Source organism: Ptiloglossa arizonensis, chromosome 3 (genome assembly GCF_051014685.1).
Source record: "Ptiloglossa arizonensis isolate GNS036 chromosome 3, iyPtiAriz1_principal, whole genome shotgun sequence".
Classification (NCBI taxonomy): Eukaryota; Metazoa; Arthropoda; class Insecta; order Hymenoptera; family Colletidae; genus Ptiloglossa; species Ptiloglossa arizonensis.
The window spans coordinates 5632540-5657078 of record NC_135050.1 but is presented as its reverse complement, the minus strand read 5'-3'; the positions used below and the strand labels follow the sequence as shown (position 1 = coordinate 5657078).

The following is a 24539-nucleotide window of genomic DNA, read 5'->3' as shown; positions in this document are numbered from 1 at the left end:
ATTGTCGATTGTAATCGTTTTTGCTATTTGGTATCGTAATTTCAAAACATTTAAACTTTATATATTGTACTATTTACATGTGAGTATACTACGCACCTTACCATGTATGTGTGTGCGTGTATGTGCATAATTTATAGAATTTTGACGTTAATTTAATCTAAAAAGAAACATTTTGGTATGTTCAGCAAGCTTTTAAAGTCTTTTAAATTAACATATCCATATTTTATGAATATTCAGAATAAATGTAAAACGAAGTATCTATGGACTTCGTGGAATTCATAGTAGCTTTGCTCGCAAAAATTAGCTTGCTTCTACTGGAACTCTTGGATATTATACATTAATTCATTTAACACGGTAGGTGAACATTGCACTTTAAGCAAACATTAATGACGAACACTGCTATTACGAATCCGCGATAATTTTGGCACAGGCAGGAATGTTTGCAAGAAAAAGCTTTGTAGCCAACAGAATCTCAGAAATCCAGCTATCTATCAACAGCAAATAGAGATAAGTTTCCTCCGAAAGCAATCCAGCGGACATTATATTTCACGGAATCAACCCATCGGCCTTACCTGCGGCTGAATTATAGTAGAACCATCATGGCTGGAAACGTTTCATTTTGTCCAATATCGGAAATCGCCACTGTAAAAGTTCTTACAGAATATTCACATGTTTATCATAACAATGTCAACGTACGACATATTTTGAAGGTATTCAATCTTTAAGAGACTACGAAAGCACACTGTTAGTTTCCACAAAGATCATTTAGCAACTAATGTAATATTCGAAAGGAATGGAAAAGTAATTGATCGATTGATATGAAATTTTTTATAGGTTCATCTTTTGAATTGATCCCATTATATTCGGTACATCGAATTGTCGGCTGTATCTACAGGTGGCGATAAAGAAAATTTAGAAAGAAACTTTAGGAAATTGAAAGAATAATAACCCGTATTTGTAGAAAAATATTTCTAGAAAAAGAAATGCAAGGTTGTACAATGCATTTATGTAATTCAATCGAGCATAAACATTCACTGGTGTTCGTAGGAAGCCAATAAGTTACACAGAAATTGACTTATATTATGTACAAGGAGTCAAGGCACGGAAGAAAAAATATTTTAGACAACCATATAATATCTATGGTGTTAGTCCAGTCCACCTACTTTCCAGCCCTAAAAATAGAGCGACGTTTGAGCTTTTGCTTTAAGACAGCTATTAACCATGTCAATTTCAAACTTTGTACGCAAATTCCTTTGTATTTTACCAAGCTATGCGAATTTATGGATTTTGAAATTAAATAATGGATTTTTAAATCAGTGGAATAAATCATTTTTTCTATTGCTCTTATTATTGTTGTTGGTACCGTGACACGAGAGTGTAATCACTTTTTTTGGTAATTATAGTAACAAGGTATCTTATTCTTTCCATCATGATCCACCACAATTATCTTTGATTACCGAATAAAAGTGATTACATTCTCATATAATAATAATAATCGATTTTGTTGAAATAATACATCGTTGTGCACGTATATAATTTAAGAAATTATACACACGGTTGAACAGCTCTTGCTCCAGTCGAATAAAGATACTATATGGAAGATGCATCAAGTTGATTATAGTTCGGACGATAGAGGAGCATTTACTTTATATGCGTATCAAATTTCAAGTTGAATCAGTCCATTAATTACCAAGATATGACGCCGAGCTTGAATAATGTCGTTTTAGGGTAAACAACTTTAGGGAGTGAAGTACAGTGTTAAATCGTTCGAAAAGTATCATTATAAAACCAACACATGTTTATGTAGATAATGTATATAGATAATGTTTCATTATTTTCGATTTATACACGGTGTACCTACTGTACAACGACACGAAAGATTTTTATGGTAGGAAACTCACATAGTGCTATAGCATCTCACCTTAATATGGGAAATTCGTAAAGCATTATAGTATTTCCATATTACTCTGCAAGAACACTTGGTATTTGCATTTGATGTGTTTCAACTTAATCTAGGTTCGACTAAGAGGATTATCGTGAAAACGTTTCAATTGCAGTTTTGGTCGACATTCCAAGACTGTCAAAATTAACTTTACTTGTAACATATCAACGATTAGAATTACAATTACATTAAGATCCTCTATATTCTGTTGGTCAGTTCCAAAAAGTAAATTAGGTATGTAATCTGTAAAACGATACATTAACGCAATAAAAATACTTGATGTTACAGGATTGACTTACCTCATTACCATGTATCTGTTTTTGTTCGAAAAGAATTATCTGAACACTTTCACCCAAAATTAAAGTGTTCGCACCTTATTATATCCAGCAATGCAACTTGTGCAAGAATTACTATCTTATATTTTAACAGAAAAGATATTTGTGGTAATAAATGGATTTAAACTATTATCTCTACGAATAAAGCGATGAAGCTCTTTTAAAGATATGAAGAATGAAAATTCAAGGGAGCAATAAAAGGAGTCTGTTACATTGTCAGCTATCGCAACCTTCATGAACGCTTTTCCAGTTCACTGACGCAAATACCTTCTCAATAGAAGCTTCTTACAACCAATACATTTACTTAAAGTAAGGAGTTCGAAGTAGATACTTTTATTTTTGTTTCACTCAGTAGTTAATGACACATTTTATCATTCTTAGGTCTCATTTATGATTAAATTGTATTTGTTTGCACATTAATCTTCGTAACAGATTTCTTTCCTTATTTCATTTTGATTTTTAAGTATTCTGTACATAATTTGTGTCTGTCTTTGGAAAACTGACACGAGTCTTTAAGTTTAGAAAAAGAATGTACCTAAATACAGTGACATGGTCCTAAATTCCCTTTTGTAATTATACAAATTTCTTTTGTATATTATTTTACTCCCTATCAATTACACTTCAAGACGCGTTGAGGAGGTATTCATTTTGGCCAGAGATATCTTTTCTAGTTAGCTAATATTGCTGTCGGAAAAGAAAAAATTGACCAATTGTATGTTGCAATTTATCTTCATGATATGACGTTAATCCAAGTCCGTATAAATATACGAGTTAAATAAGATCCCTAGGGTAGGAAAGATTGATTCGATTCCTTCTCTAACCTGATGTCCACATGGACTTAGTTTGATATAATAAGGACTTATCATACTTGTATAGTGGTATTTCTTTTAAATGGTATTAGATGTCACCTGATAGCTAGGCTACAGTTCTAGACGATAGTCTCATCGCCCAATCTCATTTCCACCACATACTCATACATGCTTAGGTTCGTCCATCAGGGATTTCATTAAACTGATGCTCTCATAATACCACAATACATATGTTCTCATTATTCAAGACTACAGCTTACAATATAGTACATGATTTAAAAATCTTAAGAATGTGTTGAACTAGCTCTTGGAAATCTTCACCTATGCCTGCTGATTTTATACATCATCATTTCAATCTTTTAAAAGTATTGTGCATCAGATAAACCTTGTAGACAATTCTCATAGTCAGTTGTTGATTTTACATTTTACCAACGTCAATACACTCATAGCTGAAAATGCTCTTGCATACGGAAAGTATCGTCCTGCATCGTATTTTTATATAAAATGCTGATATTGCATGTAGATTGTCAAGCCATGATTTTATTAACGCTAACTTCGCGTGCCCAAACAACTTTGAATTTGCCGATTATTCGATTACCACAAGCTACTTGAACGCTTGAAGATAATTGGAACTCTACAGTGAAGGACTTACATGTGAACGAGGTATTTGAAATTATGCTCAAGTATTGGATTCGCAAATCTTCCAATCGCAATGCACAGATTGACAACGTTCGTCGTACAAACGGAGAAATCTATACTAATTGTAAGTAAGCTATCCTTATTGTAAGTGTTGAATAGAGATACAAGTTCTTAATTAAATTTTATTGATTAGTTTACTTGCATATGATCAGAATGTGTTTTCTTCTTTTCACTTTTTCTCCGTGCTTATATATACGTATTTTATATATTTATTCTCTATTTTGAATCATCAGAATTCTAGAAACAAATAATTAAAGAAGTACAGATACACAAATTTACATTATATACTGTCTTTTATTTATCTGGTAATTAATTGTTCTTAGATTCTAGAGAATGTCTCAAAGGGAATGAAAATGTTAAAAAAACAAACGTTTGTTTGAGACTGTAATTTAATCTTGTTTTGTAAACAGTTTTGAAATTATCTTTGTTAACGGTTACGATTTTTGCATTACCATAGTTTCAGAAAGGTTAAAAACTGCGAAAGTATTATTCAACGAGACCAAATTTTATACGAGAAAATTTATCATACAATGATATATAACAATATAGTAGTAATATTGAAAGCATTTCACCATGTCATTCTACGTCAAATCGATCACTTTTACATTCAATGTCAAAGATTTCGATAACATTGAAATACGATGTAATTTACTTGAAATTATTGGAAATTTAAGTCATCAATTTACTGATATGGATTGTTTCAACCGTTAAACACCAAATGATCCAAAAACGTGTAATACGAATGCCAGCCCATTTTGACTCGTAATAAAAGTTCAGATACATTTATATATTTTAAAGGAATATGTATATGGTGGACTATTTAGATGAGCAACGACCTTATGAATCATACTGTTCTAATCATTCAATCTTGACAAATATAATATTCGTATACACATTTACATAATATATCATATACAATCTTTCCTGTACTTCTGCACACTCTGTACACGTAATATTGTTCTTTACTGTATAGGTTTCACAAATTATTCTAGGATATATAGTACTTCATATTTCGTATACGTCGATTCGTTATAGATTACTATATGTTAAAGTAATCGCACAACAGTCTGCAGTGTTAGATAATGAATGTACATTGAACCGCAGCCAAAATCGTACACTATAATACAGGTATATTGTAAACGTGTATTATATATTTATTGTATAGTAATATCAAAAGAAGTAAATCTTTCTAAATATAAAACAAATGAAGTTACTATAATTGAGTCTGGAGAACATTTCACAGCTAAAATCGTTAGTACATCGCCGGTAGAAAATTGTTTTGAAATTTATTTAACTTAAAAATTACTATTTTGTTTGGGAGCCTCGACTATATTCTACCGTATTTAACCTTTTTGTCATCGATTTTACTCGCTAGACAACTCAGTCAAGTGAGATTGAAGCCCGAGGGCAGACACGCTTGGTGGCGTAAGAGGAGACAGAAACTTTCACAAGCAATGGACGGGCCACAGCTATGGGCCTATTGACGTCACAGTGAGAGGTGACAGGTGGGGAGCAACCGCAGAAATTGTACTTACTTACACTCTAGCGCCTAACAATAAGTACAAAATAAAAAGTGGGGGAAGATGTATGTGACTACGCGCAGATCTTTTGTATTGGTTCACGCATACGTATTTAGAACCTTGCTCTCCCTTGGGCGAATGTTGGTTTACTGTAACAATGTTTTGAATGACATTTCCAAATTCTAGAAACATTGTAACGAAATAATTGATTTACAGGGAAAATAGTCATTACTATGACTCTTATTTCAAATTTTGAATTGTTGTTCATGAAATATAAATGCGTGCTCATTACTTCCTATCAATTTAACTGTATGCTTGTCCATTAATAAAATGAGGTACAAAAAGAAACAATCGATCTACAAGTAACAATTCTAAATTTTCGAATAAAATCCTCGCTCCTGAGAGTAGTAACATTCATTATTTTCCATAGAAATCAAACACTTCTTCACAACCTTCAAAAACTACATATTTCATACCAAAACATTGCACGGTAAAATGGTAGAATCTTTCATATATCGACATTTGACTCATTATTTACTGATTATGTTCGTATATAGCTGTAAGGTTTGCTCATTTACTAGCTTTTATTCCCTGTTGTTATTGCCCGTTGAGAATTTCACAACACGATCTGCATAACGGTCCGTAATGCATAGAATATTACAAGTAATTGCTTTCAATTTCTTTCACAATTAACATAAATATGAATAAATATTTGTATATACAAGAGCTTTATGGCCTGTGTTTAATAGTTTCCTTTATAATTAGCAAGTATCATCTTGAAAATGATCATTTAGAGTGGAATATCTTTCCGGGTCAATTTTGACCCATGAAATATTTGTGTCGTTAATCCGTTTTACCCTGAGAATGTATAAATCTAATAATGTAAAACTTCGATTAAAATCAACAGATTCAGATGTGAACCAATACAATGTAGGTTCAGCTCAGAATGGATCCAAAGCCTGACGTTCGGTTGTTTGAAGGTTGTAATTACTGAACGTTTAACAATCCTTTGTGAAGAAACGATTTCTTTGCGACCCATAGTTCCCTTTGAACGTTTTATCCTCTTATCAAGTAAAATACACAAGAATAGCAGCCAGTACCATAGTCAATGTCAGTTAGAGTAAAATATACAAATTTTACAATCCTTTTAAGTTTCCATGGTTACACATTTGGGCACAGCAATAAGAAAATATTTACATGTACAGAAAATCTTGCCATTGAATTTCTTATCAAATCCTAAAATTCTTCGACATCATTAAAATGATCGACGAAGGAGTGACGATTGTGCAGAAGTACAAATTACCCATTTGTTAAAACAATTCAAGCATCGTACGTTTAAAATACATACGACTGATAGATTATAAACATGATAATAAAATAATTATTTGCATGGAAATTTATATAAGTAACTATTCAATGAAATAGATTCTTGTTCGAATGATATTTGATTTATTAGTGACAAATAAATATAAATAATATAATTACAAATTTATTTATCTATATGTTCAACTAATTACAATTACAATATCATTTACATATTATTAGTATTCGATACCAGTATGTCAAGAGTTTCCATGACACTGTCAATTTGAACTCTCGTTAAATCAATATCATGTAATAGCAACGAGACGCTTGTTATTTCGCTATTGCTATTAGGTATACGTTGTATCTAACAATATGTATATATATTTTTTCTAACTAACCGTAAGTAGATGGTTTTTCATATAAAATTTGTTTTGATGAAATCGAAGATGTAAAATAAAATTTTTTCATACCAAGTTTCCTCAAAAATTCCTAAAATATGCATATATGTATTTAGCTACACCGAATGATTCTTTAGTCGGTTATTATATATTTACATGTATATTATCATGTTTATTTATACGTATACGACTTAACATGTGGTAAATGTCCGTAAAATACGACATAAATACTGTGAAAAATATCAGAGAAATTAAACGAAGAGTCTATGAAGCATTTCAAGAATTAAAGTTTAAAAGATATTAGCAATATGCAATTTATGCTTCAATAAAATGATGTGAATAGCAGTAGGTAGGTACATATGATAAAGGAATATTAATTTCAGATATTTCTCATTTAATAAATTAATTAGTTTTTAAGTATATTTCATGTTTAATTTAACTTCATCAATCGAAAAGTCCGGTAAACGTAAAAAACGCAATCGTATACATGCAAACAAATATAACAACTGTTTAAAATAGAGTTTTTCAAATTTTACCTTCCCGTAAAATCCACAATAGAACAAAACATTTGCAAAGCCCTTAAAATAGAATTAAATCATTTTTTTAATAGATTTAAATATTGTTTGTTAGAAATGGAGTTTATTTTTACAATTTTAATGTAACATAGGGGGGCAATAATTTTCAATTTAAACTTTTCCTACGGAGTTTAATAAAGTAATACACAAAAATATATATTAAACATAAATTATCTGATTCACCTAGATCTTTCTATAATAGATTTAGTGTTATTTAATAATAAAATAATTCTGTTATTTAGCGTACTATTAGAAAATCCTTATTACTTACATTTCTGCTAATCTTATCTTATTGTAAATCGAAATTTTCATAAAATTTATTATCTTTTATTATTTTTAATAGAAGCAGAATGAAGAATAATGAATATATTACAAGTGTAAAGCAATTTTAATAAAACTAGATAAACGATTTCAGTTGTTTTAAACTTTCAAAATGTAGAAGACTTTTTAATCGTTGTTTTTAATACAATTAACATACTATGGGAAGCATTTTTTTACTCCATCATATAATATACTTGTATATGTGTTTTCTTTTCTTCCATGGAACTCCTTCAACAGAACCTTTTCAGGAGACCGTGGTTCACAGTTTAAGAAACACGAATCTAAAGTGTCATTCAACAAATTGTGCATTGTGTACAATACTTTTTAAGTCTTGTATGAAAAAATTGTATTTTAAACTATTCATTTACATTTATACGAATAATCATTGTTTTTCAATTGCACCAACCATGGGTACAATTTTCATCAGAATAAAAGTTTTGAATAACGAAATATAAGTAACTTTTTATCCCCTATTCATTAAATACAAATTCGAATGTGAACTATAGAATTAAATACTTCACAATGAATAAATAAAAATTCAATTATCCAATGGAATAATCGTCATAAGTCAATTGCTATACATTTGTTTTATTCGAAAGAAAATTTGCCTGTTCCCGAGTTGCACTACAATTTCACTTGTTTTATATTATTTGCACCTCTTAAGTAGATATTTTTTCGAATTGCAGGAAGAATAGAAAGGAAACGAAAATTTGTAATGTTATGAGGTTACATATACGTGTCCATAATTGTACATATATGGCCAAGGCACAAATAAATTTCAATTTAGAGGTCATGAACGAGACACATTTCGCTCATCGGTAAATAGATGAATAATAGCACATGAACGTGTTAATATCGCGTAACCTTACTCTTCAAACAAACAGTTTCGCTCTGTTTGTTTAAATCAATTCTCGGTACTGAGCAAATTCGATAAACGTAGAACGCATATACGTTAGTATAAATTAGATTCCGATTGATAATACTCTATACCAACTTGAATTTGTGAAATTGTCGATAGCTGAATCAAACTGATGGGTTCTCTCATTTTGCATGCACGCTTCTGCTATACAGTGTGCACCGTTGCGCCGCAAATGGGTTTGTAGCATGCGAGGAATAACTACCAACCAAATAATTTCATTGTCATCCATTTAATAGTATCGCACAGCTCATATAGCCATTATAAAGTATTCCATAATAGTCACGCTGGTTAGGGTACATTAAGCTCGATTTTCTTTCACAAATTACGATTTATCTGGCACACGAAATTATATATGCAATAATGAAATGCTAAAATATCCGCGGGATCACGACATTATGATATTTATAACGATATTTATGCAATTTTATTATTTAAAATTTCGCTGAAACTTTTAATGTCTGACATTTGCAAACAAAGTCACAGATTGTGACATCGTGAAAGATTTCAGATGTTCTTTTTACATAATAAATTAAGAACTTAAAATTACAAAAAATTTTAATATTAGCTGCAACATTGACGGCATAAAGAGAAACGAAACAGATAAAACATTGTTACTAAAATCTAGGTATATGATTAGATTCTCCATTTATGAGTATCTAAAGTATTTTTGTTTTTTATTTGTAATTTGAACGATTTCTTCCTACACTTAATTCAGATCAATGAGATTTCACTATACATTAAGTTATTTCTAAATCTCCTTTCGTTTCAGTTGTTACATATGCATTACCTATAATAATCACTTTAAACTAGATTAAATTAATTTCTCTCTAAAAGTTTTTCAATTTCTGTTTCCATATTTTTGAAAGATTCTTAAGTACTAATTGTATGTAACTAACGTACTTAAACTATATGTTAAAAGTTTTAGTGGTACATGTTTGTGATTCGAGCAACTAATTTGTGAAGAACATTCGACGAAAATATACTTCGACTATTAATTTATAAAACTAAGTTCAAAGTCTTGACTGCTTTGCCTGAATAATACTCGTATAAGGCGTATGTATTCAAATTGAATAAATTAAATATTTGGTAAAATGGAAAAGGATTAAAGAATAGTACATTTTTAAACCTAGTAATATAACTGATAAAATATATGTGATACGGTAAACAAGAATTTCGTTAATTGAAGAAAAATGGTAACAAATTAATAACTGTAAATTCCTGCACACGCAGTGAAACTTCGATTACTGTAGACAAATGAAACTGAAAATTCCTGTAACAATCGATATTCATGTAACAATCAAGGTAACTAATCCAACAAAGAAAATCTTTAGTTACACAATATATCTCTACTATTTATAACAAAAAACGAGACTTTCATGCAATAATCTAGTTCCTTTCGTATCAAGATTTATGCAACGAATTATATACCATATACCTTCGTTATCTTCTATCTGTTCATTCTACCCTCAACGTTGTTTGGTGCTAAATGACTGAAAATGAATATAAAAATGTAAACAGGTAGGTCAATAAAAACCTATATCATACGTGCACGGAACAATGCATCGTGCAGTGCAACCTTCGGTTGAATAATTGAAGCCAGGGAAATCACGTGATCAGGGAAATAAATCTTAAATATGATGGAGTCAGAGCGATTTTTATGTGTACAAAGAAATTTAACACTAGAGGAAATAGAACAGTTATTGACTGAGGAAGAGACAGAGCTACTAAAGAGAGGGTTTGGAATATTATATAAATCAACTAGCGAGCAGTAAGACAAAAAGACCTACAAAACGACCACCAGTCACATAAAGAGGAATAATAGTAATAGCGGATGTTTCGTATGCGGGAGAAGCAAACATCAGACTAGACAACTTTATTTTAGACAAGATGGAAATCAGAATAACAGCAATACCGACAAGCGGAACGGGAAAAAGCATGAATATCCAGGAAAAGTAAACAAGTTTAAAAGAGAACAAACAAATGTAGCTTTGACAACAGAGCTGGAATATTCTTTTTCATCAATGGAAAAGAAAATAATACGAGACATAATAGGTTGTTCGATAAGTTTTATCGAACGATAAAACTTCTTGAACATTATTATGTGATTTTGTTAACGATAAAACTTATTGAGCAACCTAGAACTATACTGTTTAATAAGTTTTATCGAACGACAAAACTTATTGAACAACCTGGTATATGATCATTAAACTCAGGCTGTATGTTACACGTGACAGTGGATCTGGGATTGTTTTCTGATGAGGAACCATTGTGCATTGAGATACACCGAGCAGAAGAAATATTAGAATCGATAAAATACTAGACGTGCCGTTCTTACGCGGAAATTTGCTGTTGGTAAGCAAATTAATAAACTCAGGCAATAAAGTTATCTTCGACAGCAGGGGAGCTAAAACAATAGAAAAAGGAGACACTCTACTGGCTGATGCTGAGAAGAGAGATGGAATCTACACACTGCACGTCATGACATAATATGACGAGAAACTATTAAAGACTTAAATTTTTATATAAAAAAACTTAAGATATGCAAGATAAACGCTGTAGATAAGCTGCCACAACACTCGCATAAACGAGTGAAACTCGATAACTCGTCTGAATATAATACATATAGACAAATGGGAACGACTATCTACTAAATCCTTGAACAGTAGATACGTTCTTATAGATGTTTACAGTGTCTGCATACAGGTTTATTTGTATTTATTTATACATGAAAGATAAAAGAGAGATACACTAGTATGTAGTTGAACACTTAAAAAAATGTGAAAACACCTCTAGCAGGAAAGTACGAGTTATTTGGAGTGATAATGACGCCAAATTAGTTAATAGAGCGTATAGCTCACCAAAGGACAGAAGCCTACAACCCCCAGAGTAATGGGATCGTAGAAAGAGAAAACCGAAAGATTTTTACGAACGTAGAACATTGCTGATAAAGGCTCAACTACTACCCAAGTTCTGAGCTGAAACAGTTACTACAAAAGTTTATTTAAAAAATCTATGTATAAGCAAAGGGAGAGACAATAGAACGCCGCAGGAGTTTTGGACAGGACGAGTATCGACAGTATCACACCTTAAAATATTCAAACGTTTAATATCTTACTATGTCCCTAAACAAGAAATTACAGTCACCGGCGAAGAAAAGTATATTTCTCAGATACTCATTAGAGACGAGAGATTTTGTTAAGTGAAAATGTTTATTCGTTTTTTAAAGATGAGAATCAAGAAATCGAGAACAGCCACACCAAGGTGAAGGAAAAAGGAAAAGTTACCGACAGATCAAACCATCGAGTACGAATAGACTCAGAGGAAGAAAGGACAAAGCAAAAAATTAGAAAAAAACAGTGACTGAAAAGGATCTTAAGAGGGACACGGCGAGCAAACGAGAGAGGAAACTGGAGATAACCAAACGACAAAATACGAAATATGCGAGAAATCAACTAAATAAAAATGAGAAGAACAGCTATATGAATAAGGGGTGAGAAAATCGGAAAATAAAAATCAAGTGATCTTCACTCTGATATTTCACTCCTATGAGTTATGCAGCGGTCATGAAATCAAAACATACAAAGGAATGGGACACTATAAGTAATAAAGGCCATACGTAATAAATGGGCCTTCAGTTTAAAGAAAAAGCTAATAAATAATGCAGAGAGATTCAAAGCGTGACTAGTTATTGCAGGGAGCTCTCAAGTTAAGAGTGTAGACTATACTGATTTATTTTCACTTTTAATCAAAATGGAGACTTTCAGAACAATAATCGTATTAGCAAGCATGAAGAAACTACCCATTGGGCAGCATGATGTTAAGGCAATATATCTGCATGGAAATTTAGAAAAGTTCGTATACTTAGAATAGCCCGAAAGGTTTGTATCAAAGGAGAGTGAAAAGCTAGTATTCCGATAAGAAAGAATTTGTATGGGCTCTCGCAGTCTGGTAAATTTTGGTACGAGAAAATTCGATACGAGAATCTTTGACAAAATTCCTCGTGCATATTTATAAAATTCAAGGTATTTTTAACACAGGTCTAAAAAGAAATACAGCACACTAAAATATTAATAAGACAATTAATAAGCTGTATCATTCCACAGATTATAAGGAATTAGAAACCCAGAATTATTTACCGTAAATATGATAAGAAAGTTATTTAAAAAGAAACAGATAAAACGTCGATAAATGCACGATTGATTTCTACTTTATTAAAAATGCAGTATCGTTAAACACTGAATGCACAAGAGCGGTTCATCAGCGATGTGCAGATGAAGTTTAACTTTTCACGTGGTAAATTTAAGTAACATGAAATGTAAACCTTGAAAGCATGAAAGAAGAGAATCGAAAAGTAAATATAGTATTACATTGTTACCGATTTACCTTTAGTAATAAGAGAATAAAATAAATATTTGCTGTAAATCAGCTTATATTTTCTTTGATCATATTTAATGAAGACGGGCTTGTAATGGATGAATAAATTATGTGTACATATGACACTTCGACTAATGTTATATTCAACAAAGTGAATATATCATACATATTATGCGAAGAACTAGATACAGGTTAACGGACAACTTGACGAATAGTTAACACAAAGTAAAACAAAAAATGTACGATTAATATTAATAACGAAACCGGATACGTCTAAAACCTATCACCTAGATCCATACATTCGATGTCCGTCGAATGGCGAATATCCGTCTCTTCCCAAACTATTTGTCAAACTGTTTGCCGAATGATGAATAGATATCTGTGGTATTGAGTTAGGTTAGGTTACCGGGTAAATATACACATATCCTTTTCGTGCTTGAGGTTATGGCCCCTGACGAACAGAACCTACCATAACTCCAGACACAATCTCTTCACGCGCATACTACCCACGCATATGCTTACTCGTCGAAACAAACTTAACTGCCAAGAATGCAAATGTTTGTGAAAACATGAATCCCATAACGAATAATTAGGGTCCACAAATCGCTGCAACTGCATTTATAATTACGAGTAGTGCACACATGTTAAAAAAGAAAAAGTATTTCTTTTATTAAAAAAAAATAGTGGATGGTATCACTTAACCCCACAATGCATGAATTTGTATACTTTATCGAAGAAAAAAGTTTTGCGAAGGAGAATTATCTTCTAAAATCAGAAAAATAATAAAGAAAAGAAAGAATCAAAAATATAGAAGAAACAATAAAGCGTATGTAAGAGAATATTTAGCAGTTATTATTATAACAAGAGAATTATGTATCACCAATGATACACTATGAAGTGTAGGGTTAAGTGAATAAGAGAATGGTAAGCCATATCTCAGTGTTTGATAACAGACAGTGTCAGTGGCCATTTCGAAAAGATACTCCAAGTGACGTATCCTTGAGCGCAAACCTTAACATTGTTTTAAAACAACAGAATACATCATCCATTCAGAAATGTGTGTATCCGTCGAATGTTTTTGTGCTTTGATGTGTCATAGTTTACCAACAATGAACAGGAAATAACCGAAGCTGGGGAAATGCCGAGCATTTATCGTCAATCATCCATACATGCCACAGCCGGTGCAACCGGTTTTCTACATTATCGTAAAAATTGTTATCAGACACTGTTTCGTAAATATTAGTGAAGAAAATATTTTAAATAACAATATGCGATGGATTAAGATCAATATAGTGATAGTATGGTAACTAATACGTGGTAATAGAAATATAGAGCACAAATTATTATGTACCACAACAATAAAAGGAAAAAAGAGAAAGTAGTAATCAGTTGAAATTATTAAAGTAAACTGACTAAAGAAAGGCCCCAAGTGTACCACATCTATTTCAATGATCGTTTGTAAGACGATGAAGTACATATTGCTAAGTATGTCTACTAAATATTAGTCGTAGTTAACTGGTAGTTTTACCCCCCTGGATATACAATAATTATAGAGTCATGTATATCCATTGGAAAGCAACAATGGCGAAGCAATACTCGTATGTTGTATGAATTGTGAATCGGAAATTCCGCGATTTTCATTCTTTTTTCAACTTTCTTTTTTTACTACTATTTCACTACGGTGACATGGTGCACGATAGGTTCTTTAAAATTGTTATTTTGGTTAATCTACTCGACAAATTTCAGTAGATCTACTCGTCCCTTTTCCAGCGCTGTAAGTGATGAAAACCCGTAATGACTCCCACTATTCACTCCGTATGCCAGAGTCGAAAGAGCAATTAACATAATTTCTATTTATGGTGGGTAGAACTGTTCTTCTCGATTTATTGCTCATTAATTTGCAGAAGAAATGTAACAGATTGACACAACCTATTTACTAGTGAGTAACAACTTCTTAATTTAACTTCGATTGGCCCACTTTTTCTTTATTAGAACGTTTATTAACTCTGTGTTATGACTACCTCCGATAACTTATTTTGATAGAAAAGTCTGCGAAGAACGAACAAGCCACAGAAGTTTATAACTCAAGTTGTTAAGCTTGAATTTAACACTGAGAAAAATGGTAATTTATATCTTACAGTCTGACGAAATGAATTTAGACGTGTGTTCTTATGAACGAATCATGAGGTAAAGTGAGATTAAGTAAATCTTCGTAAAGACACACGTTTATACTCATATTGTTAGACTGTAACATAGAAGATACCACATATTTTCCGCATATATAATTCAAACTTAACCACAATCATGAAATTCTGTGACTCGTTTCTTCTTTTCATTCAATTACCTCCAAATATATTCTCACTTTGTATCGTTTTTGTAGCTATTTCTATCAGACTAGATTTCTAAAGATGATTTCAACATACAATCGAAAACGTTGTACTAAAGAAACATACGAGAATCGATGGTACCGAAGTTTTATTTTTCAAACACAAGAACGAACCGTCGTGATTTGTAATTAACCATGACGTTGATTTTCCTACAGCATACAACATTATTTGAAAGTTAATCCGATCAACCGATAACAAACCGCTGCTTTAATCAATTGTTTAGAGTTTCGTCAAGTTCCTACATCCCACTATTGGAATGCTAATGATCGTCTGTATTCAATTGCATTAGATAAATCAGCTTCGGATTGGTTGAATCAACAGGGTAGGGGCTCAGCAATGTGCCGGCACAGAAGTCGTTTATGGGGATGTATATTGCAGAGATATATGTAAATAGTATGTAAAATTCTCATCTGTGTATCTCATCGGTTCAAGAAGTTGATACTTGATACAACCCTCAGAATAATTTTGAAAACAGAGTATTTCCATTCTAGAATAATATCTCGCATATAATTTTCCTTAGAGAGCGTGGTTGGATTAGGAGGCTTTTGTCAGCTTTGAGAATTCGTGTGGTGTAAGATAAAAACATTCCATATTACTTCTTCCATGTCACTCCTCGTATGTATGATTTCTCACAGGTAGCTTTCGCTCGTATACACGGTAATTTATCAGAGTCTAAAGGAATGTGTACCTAGGTGGTTTAGGACTAGCATAACAGGGGATAAGGATATCTGAATTCAATCTGTAAAAGGATAGAAATATTGTGATGTTAGATAAAAATAGAACCGTAAAGTACAGAAATACGATTTTTAATCAAATGGAGCTTTATAAAAAAGACAACAGTTTTTTGCATAGTATAAATTCGTATTCTGAAAATATTATATTTACAATTCTTATATTGCTTCAAATAAAAAGAATCTATCACTATCGCTATTTTCTCCTAAATTTCCTTCTTTCTTTCCATTAACAATAACGTCGTTTTCTCCCTCTCTTAAGAGTCCTTAAGCGAATTTCAAATTTCTGTTTTTGAAATACATTCAACAGACGAATTACAATTTATACCGAAGTGTCTGTCTCATATATTTTTCGATCATTTGTTGGAAATATATTATTAATAAATTTTGATGTAAATAATGTAATATGTTTTAAAGTACTTACTTTACAAGTCATTTTGCAGTATGAACGGCACAAGATATGAGTATCTGTATTCGCATATCTTTACTTTTAAATACCCATTCTGTGTTAATCTAGCGCGAAATTGACTCCTCATTAAAGTCTTAAAAATTTATAAAAGAAATGGGGTAGCATATTACAGCAGCTAATTTTTCTATAGTATATACTAAGAACACTTGAGTTCTCACAATTTTTCTAGATAAAAACCAAATCTCGTAAAGCATCCTTAATTACTCAATTTCAATGCAAATTATATTATGAAAGTGAATTTTATATTTCAATTTATACCGATGTGTCGATTTTTCAAAACATTTTTAAATTTTCATCCTTTTTTCAAAAAAATTCTTGTATCTACCATTAAGTATGTTTCTGAAACATGTGTACAAAATTTTCAGTCAATGGATCATTTTTCAATTGTTTCGAAAAACATAAACGTAATCAACAATGAAGACCTCGATTGGAGGTCTTTAGGATCAAGAACACATCTCATACACACATAGGAACATAAAATATTATTTGTAGGTCAAAATTACTGCGTCGTAATTCCTATAATTACTGTAATTTCATTTATATTTTGAATTATCATATAATATCTAACACACCCATTTTAGACATTATATAAATATAGAAATTATATAAGTATATAAATATATTATCGTAAGATCGATTTTATATGCAAATAAAGTAAGAAACAACCTCGTGTTTAATTACTCAGATTTGATTAGTACAGTTAACACGTTAAACGCCACAGTGGTTCCTGGAGACCCACGCTCCAAAATTACGATTCTCTAAAGCGCTTGCAAGACACGAACTCTAATACCTGTAAACTTTTATGTAACATTACTCTCATTAGTAATACTATAAAATAATAAGTATATCGACAAATTATTGAATATTTCAATTTTTTACACTAAGCTTTGAACAAATATCAGGGACATTCTTAAATATAGAAAACTGACGTGGCGTTTAATGTGTAAATAACGAAAAAAAAATCCAAATTTCTACGAAGCATTTTACAGGTCATATTCTCTATCTCTGACTACAGTTTATAACCGTTCAAAAGTGCATTCAAATGTGCCTATCCCAGGACCGGTAATTGTTTGATGTGACGTGTTTGTTTCTTCATTTCTTAGGAAAAAAAAATTAACACGAGAGTCAAAGTATACCTAGAAGATGTACTAGAAAAAGTGGTAAGACCCTCGAATGCAGCTCTCCTCCAAATGCAAAAGTGAATTTTCCAACAAGATTCCGCTCCGGCGCACAAAGCAAAGTAACTCAAGAGTAGCTACGAAACAGCATGCCAGAATTCCTTTCGAGTTGTATACTGACTTCTATAGTAGTACAGATATGAATCTGCTTGATTATAAATTATTTTATATCCAAAGGTGAAGAACATGGCCTAAAGATGCCTCGTTAAAAATTTGAACAAGCTAATGAATATTCTAACAAAAGTAACTGTCCTTGGTAACTCTAAATTAAAACTAGAGGCGGTCATTTTAAATCAAACCACTACGGTAGTGTCTCGCATAATGTTCGAAATTCGGAATCACCAATTATATTGTCAATATGTGAAGTATAGGTAAAAAATTTTATACCGGAACTAGTCAAGCTCGAACAGGTTTCTAAAAGAGAATCATAAACGGGATAAAATGGGACAAAGTTCGATTAGAAGGGTTTTAGTTTTGTACATAGATATATAGATTCTTGGAAATAGAAGTTGCTCGAGGTTTACCTTGAGCCATAGTATATTCGAGTGCAGAAAGGAATATAACTCAAAATGCTCAAGTTAAAGGAAATATCAGATATATATATTTCTTGATTTGTGGACAACTTCGTAAGAATTTTTATTCTTTTATTTAATTTTTATATGTATTAATATTAAACAATAGTATATAATAGAGTACACGATAAAGTATACAATAAAGTATACAATAAAGTATACAATAAAGTATAAACTAAAGTACACAATAAAGTATATAGTAAAGTGTAATTATTCAAGAATAATTATTAAAAAATAAATTATGCAATTAATTCAGCAGAAAGACTTTTCCTTCCACTAATTAATTCAACTGTAAAGAAATTTATGTAACATAGACAATGGTGAGAATAACTCCTGATCGTGTATCCAAGCAACAAATTTTATTAATATACTAAATATTACTATATTATGCTCTTATTATTACATGTTCGAATTAAATCTCACTGTTAATTGGGGTAATACTTCCTGTTTCTCTTTACCATGACTGTATTTACGAGAGAATTTCTAACACGATTATCTTTATTGTTGAAACAGATAACAACAAATATTTGTTTGTGAAATGCGTCTGCAGTAACCTGACTTAGTATTGAGTTCAGAGTGGCAATGTCATAGAATGGCACATGCCTTTACATATTGGTTTAAGGAAGAAGAAAATCGTCGCTAGGAGACAACTCTGCAGGTCAGATAAAGGACGCTAGTAACGTTACACTTATGGAACACAAGCGTCCCTCTATCTCGTTTGCAAAATGTTCATACCCTCGTTAAAAAAATAAAAACGATAAAGCAGGAATGTGGCTTTAGATGTCTCAGCTAGTCGCTTGACTCGAGTCTGAAAACATCATAAAATGTTTCCCTGAAGAAGTCGATAAACACGGTAACGATGGCACATATTTAGTTAACGACAATATTGTTATGAAATAGCCAAGTAGTTGTATGAAAATGTCGAGAAAATACCTTTAAACTTTAAAGTAGTCATTGAAAAAATGCTTAGGTGGTTTGAGGCATTCAAAAAATCGAATACCACACGAATTTGCAACGTCAAAGAAAGAAGCAATTTGGCAGTTCGAAAAATATGGTAACTGCACATTTTTTAAAAAATTTTGTCATTATGTATAGAATATTATTCGTACATACTTCTTTATATGTATTATAGTGTTATGTTTATTATTTAAATTAATATTACTTTTCTTAAACATGGAATGATCAACATCAAAGAAATAGAAGTTCTATTATTCGAATATTCTTTTATCCGAATCATTATGTCTCATCCTTGCATGGTTAAAATAGTGGAAATTGCACTGTATTGTTCTATCATAATCAACGGCATAAAGAAAGTTGTAAGGTAAAAATGAAATTCTTCAATGATAAATACTTTGCAACAATATTACTATTTTCACAGATACAACAACGCACTTACAAACGGTGATTACAATTCTTCTTAAGAAGTCGAATTCTCCGTAATATTCTACGAACGAAAATATTGAAGTAAAGTGTTTGTAAAGTAGAGAGTTGGAAAAATCTGTCCCGAGTTATGGAGAATGTGGTATTATGAATGAGGGAAGTGTGGGAAGTATCGTGTAACTGAACGTCTATCGCGTATTTGAACGTCTGATTTACTATGATTCGCAATTCTTTCCTGGACTAATCTTTTTTTCTTTTTACATAATTCATTTCACTCGCAATATGGATTTCAAAAGATAACGAAAGTCAAAGAGATTCATACGTACTTCTTTATGGAGAGAACAATTGAAGAAAATAGAATCTATTATTTAATATCTAAATACATACACATGTATAAAATATGAATGTATAAAGATATAAGAAGGAACACAACCGCATGCTGCGAATCCACTACATACAATTGTGTTTGTATGTAACTGTTATAAATTTGGAAATTGGTACGACAGATATGCATACGAAATAGAGAAAAGTTTCTTCGTATCAGACGCTTCTATAAGTTGTTTGCACAGCTTTGAAAAAATCTAAATCCTAAAGTTAATTTTTATCATGAAATTTTGCAATTCATATTATGTATCAAATGTATTATAAAAAAAAAACAGGATTAGTCCTGAAAGGAATTACGTGTCATAATAGGCTAGATGTTTTAGTTAGCTTTCATAAGGCTTTCCAATACACGAGAATTACTCGATACTATCCACATTTCTCTCACTCGTGCTATCAGAATGTGATACAACATTCTTCTTAATCCACGACTGATTTTTGTTGCTCCCTACAATACAGCATATCCGTACAATTAGTATTTACTACGGAATACTGACTGAAACGTAGAATTCGTTAAAGTAACCGATAAGCGTTTTATAGTACTGTGATGTAATTACTGTTATATTTGTATTAAATATTGTAACAATTTATTTTCACCGCAACAGAAGAACGTTTTAATAAAAAAACGATTAGATTATAAGCTCATACTCTGCTCGGATAATAGAATATTTGAATAGGGCAACTGGCCATTCCGAGAACAGACATTCAATAAAGATTCTACTGTACTTATGGAAATCTCACTCGGGACAAGTTACCAGAAAAGTGCACGTATCTAAAATAACGAAGACTTAACCAAAGCTTTAACACAAGTTTATAAATTTCCATAACAATAGGATTGAAAGTTGAACTAGAATTAAAAAATTAGTAGAGGGGTGATCATTCGACAAATTGAAGAAGACCTCTGTAATAGTCAGAAAAGGAATCATTTGAAAATACAACAATATATTATGGCTATTCAATATGTTATAGCTATTCAAAACTTTAAACGTGTCCTTTTCAAAACTTACGCTGTTGCACATATCTAATGTAAATACTTTGCCACCGTTTCAATCGAGATTATGTCGATACTTGCAGTTTTCCTGTACGTTTGGCAAAAGTTACACAACTAGCACTAAAAATCGAATTTTACACTTTGTCATTCCGTTAGAAGTTCTCGTATACTATGTATTTAGACAATAATTACATTCGAATAAATCAAAAGAAATCCTGGATCAATTGATTCAGATAACTAGTAAGGGCCCAATCAATGTCGCTGGGTGAACGCAAATCTCGAAATATGATCCGCGGAGGGGTCTCTAATTTGTTGAATATTCAAGATAATTATTACAACTTTTGATTACAGTTATTTGAAATAAGAATAAACATCAATATAAAGTCTCAATGGTATGCGTTTAATAGTGTATTTTTAATACATAGAAAAAATGATCATCAATTTCAAAAGAAATTTCAAAATTAAGTTTTTGTCACATTATAATGTTATTTTTATAATGGCTCAAAAGTCATTTAATTATTAAGGAATGAATGATTAAATTAATTATCTATTAAAACATCACATCTTAAATTTATTATTATTCTCATTATGCTCATAATTCATTTCTATATACAATGTAAATTAAATTGCCAAGAGGAAACATCAGACGATAAAATTAAACAAAGTGCTAAAGTGCTACGAGCAAGTAAGACAATTGAAAAGAACAGCAATATCTAATATCAAATTTATAGAAAAAAGTTGTGTATGCAACAGTAAGTTTGCAGAAACTTGCAATAAAAAGTCTTATAAACACAACGCATTAAATAATGTTGAAAACATGGCATAAATATTTTGAGTGGGATTTAAATTGTTCTTGATCAAAATATATTACAAAACATATGATATATATAAACTTTATTTATTCCAAGCTGTATCTAAGTCACGTTAAAAATTGAAACATTGAATTTGGAACAATGGCTTAGATATATAAACGATAGATGAACGAATCTATAAATGATACAAAATGAAAACATAAATAATCATAAAGGACTGAATACCAAACAACCATTTATGAAGTAAATGACACAATCTGTTGTACAAAAAAAGGATATTTGCGGAAACAGATTCTAGCGTACTATACGCGATTTCTACTATACATATTGGCACACACAATCCTAACCGATGATTGAAAACGCACGTGATTGCATTTATCGATAACAACGTGAAACTGTATTTCTACCTACACATCATATCACGAAATAGATACACGAAACAATTTTGGGCAGTAATGATGACGGCTACAGAATTGAAATTGAATATTGATACCTAGTATGCGTCATTAATAAAAATTTAGTCTTGCTTTTCGGTAAATAAAACTCTGCGAACGTTTTTAACGAAAATTCATCCCTGTTAAGGAACGAATAATATACTACAAAAATACGACTATTCTGTTACAAATGCTTACACTCATTAATAGAATTATTATTTGTTTAAGATGTTAGTTCATCAACCGTGAAAGAGTTCTAAAAACGTTTGATTATAATCGTATACTCCTTTTTTCATTTAACACTTGTTCACGATTTGATAAATTCGTTAATTTATCATTAATTTATGGTGAAAATAATGGAAGCGAATGTAAATTCATTCTTTCGAATAATACTAAAGTTATTGACATTCGTTTTTATAAACTATTTCAATCTTGAAATTAAGCATAACGTGTATTAAATATTTCCTTTTCTTTGCCGAAATGTTATTTTGTGTGAAAATAAAAAGATTAGCAAACAGTTTCCGAATACGTTATTAGTTTCTCATAAATGTAAATTCTTTTCCAGAATATCTGGTAACTACATTTTATGGAAACAACAAATAGTTTCTAAAGTGCACACTCTAATATCACACCATATTCTTTAAAAGCATAAAATCACTTTAGATTTTAAACATCCGTTACGCATTAAGAATTCAAAGTTCAAACTTCCTTTCGTATTTAGCAACTACAGAAGCCGTCCCGAAGAGTTTTATTATTCACAATACCGTAACTTCATAAGCATAAAATATTGTTGCCCCGCGATGTTCCCCGTCATAATTTTTTAATATTTCACCCATAGAGATACTTCTCGATAAACGAGAACAGTATTCGAACTTGAACATAGACGATAAACACTCGTAAGAATGACATATCCTTACGACACTTTCTTTAGCAATGTAAACACACAGTCCACAGTCCTCGACGCACCAACAAGGAACATCGAACGATCCATTGGAACGATAAATTAAGAAATATGGAAATATGAAACATACAAGTCACATTTTAATAGATGTCACTGAAAGTCCATTCGGCTGGGTTTACATTTGCTTTTACCTCGTACCGACGCAATCACCGTAAAACGCAATCCCCTTTTAAAAAGCGACGGCGCGTCGATGCATTGGCACGTAAAATGGCAAATCTGACATTTCTATATCGGAATGCCAGAACACCGTACGAAACAGCTCCAGTATGTCATCGTGGGTGGTGACAGGCATTGAAATTCGTTAAACTTTGACGCGTGTCTAGCACATGTGTACACGTTGTAATACAGCTGGAGAATTCCGTTCAAGGTGGACATTGTTTCCGTGTTTGCCGCCACCAGGACGGTAGTCGAACGCGCCCAGCCGTAATTAATAAATACGCACTCACCGGTGGAGTTGTCGGTCCAAGCACTTGCTGCAACCGTCGAGAGTAGGAAAACCGTCATCAGGAACCGCGAACGGTCCTCGATGGTCCCTAGAACACACTTCACAGGTTCACTAATCATCACGGTACCAAATGGACGAGAGGATACGCGACCGGCATCCCGACTGAGGGATCGCGCTTCGCGAACCCCAAGAGCGTGTTTCTCTTTCCCTTCTCCCCTCCATGCTTGCTTTCTCATCACACCGTTCTCCCTACCACATTTCCTTTCCCGCCACGCGCAGACGCTTCAACATTCAGGGGTTCCTAACTCTTGAGCTTACCAGTTTCCCCACTCAGCCACCCTTTTAATCCCACTCACTTATCTCTTATCAATAGGTGACGATTAATTATCGCTATACCTTCCTGAGTCTGAACCAACACTTTGCTTGCTTGTTAACCGATGGAAGCACCTGTAGAACGTTCTTTAGAGTATCTTTGCTATCGTGTCTCGAATTTCAAAACATCGAAGGTATACGATGCCGCGATGAATACGTGTCCATCCCCAACGTCGAAAATTTGGACGAAGAATTTATCGATTTACTCAATTTCGATGTAAAAGGTATC

At 31.8% G+C, this 24539-nt stretch overlaps 1 protein-coding gene across 1 annotated transcript in view; it reads right to left on the bottom strand.

The window, feature by feature from the left end:
* The window catches only part of LOC143144270 (neurotrimin), a 291951-nt gene extending 267894 nt beyond the window's left edge, over positions 1 to 24057 (bottom strand). Inside the window, exon 1 of the mRNA XM_076306522.1 lies at positions 23932 to 24057. Coding sequence (XP_076162637.1) covers positions 23932 to 24057 — 126 coding nt within the window. The remainder of the gene's footprint in view (positions 1 to 23931) is intronic.
* Positions 24058 to 24539: the final 482 nt, after the last annotated feature.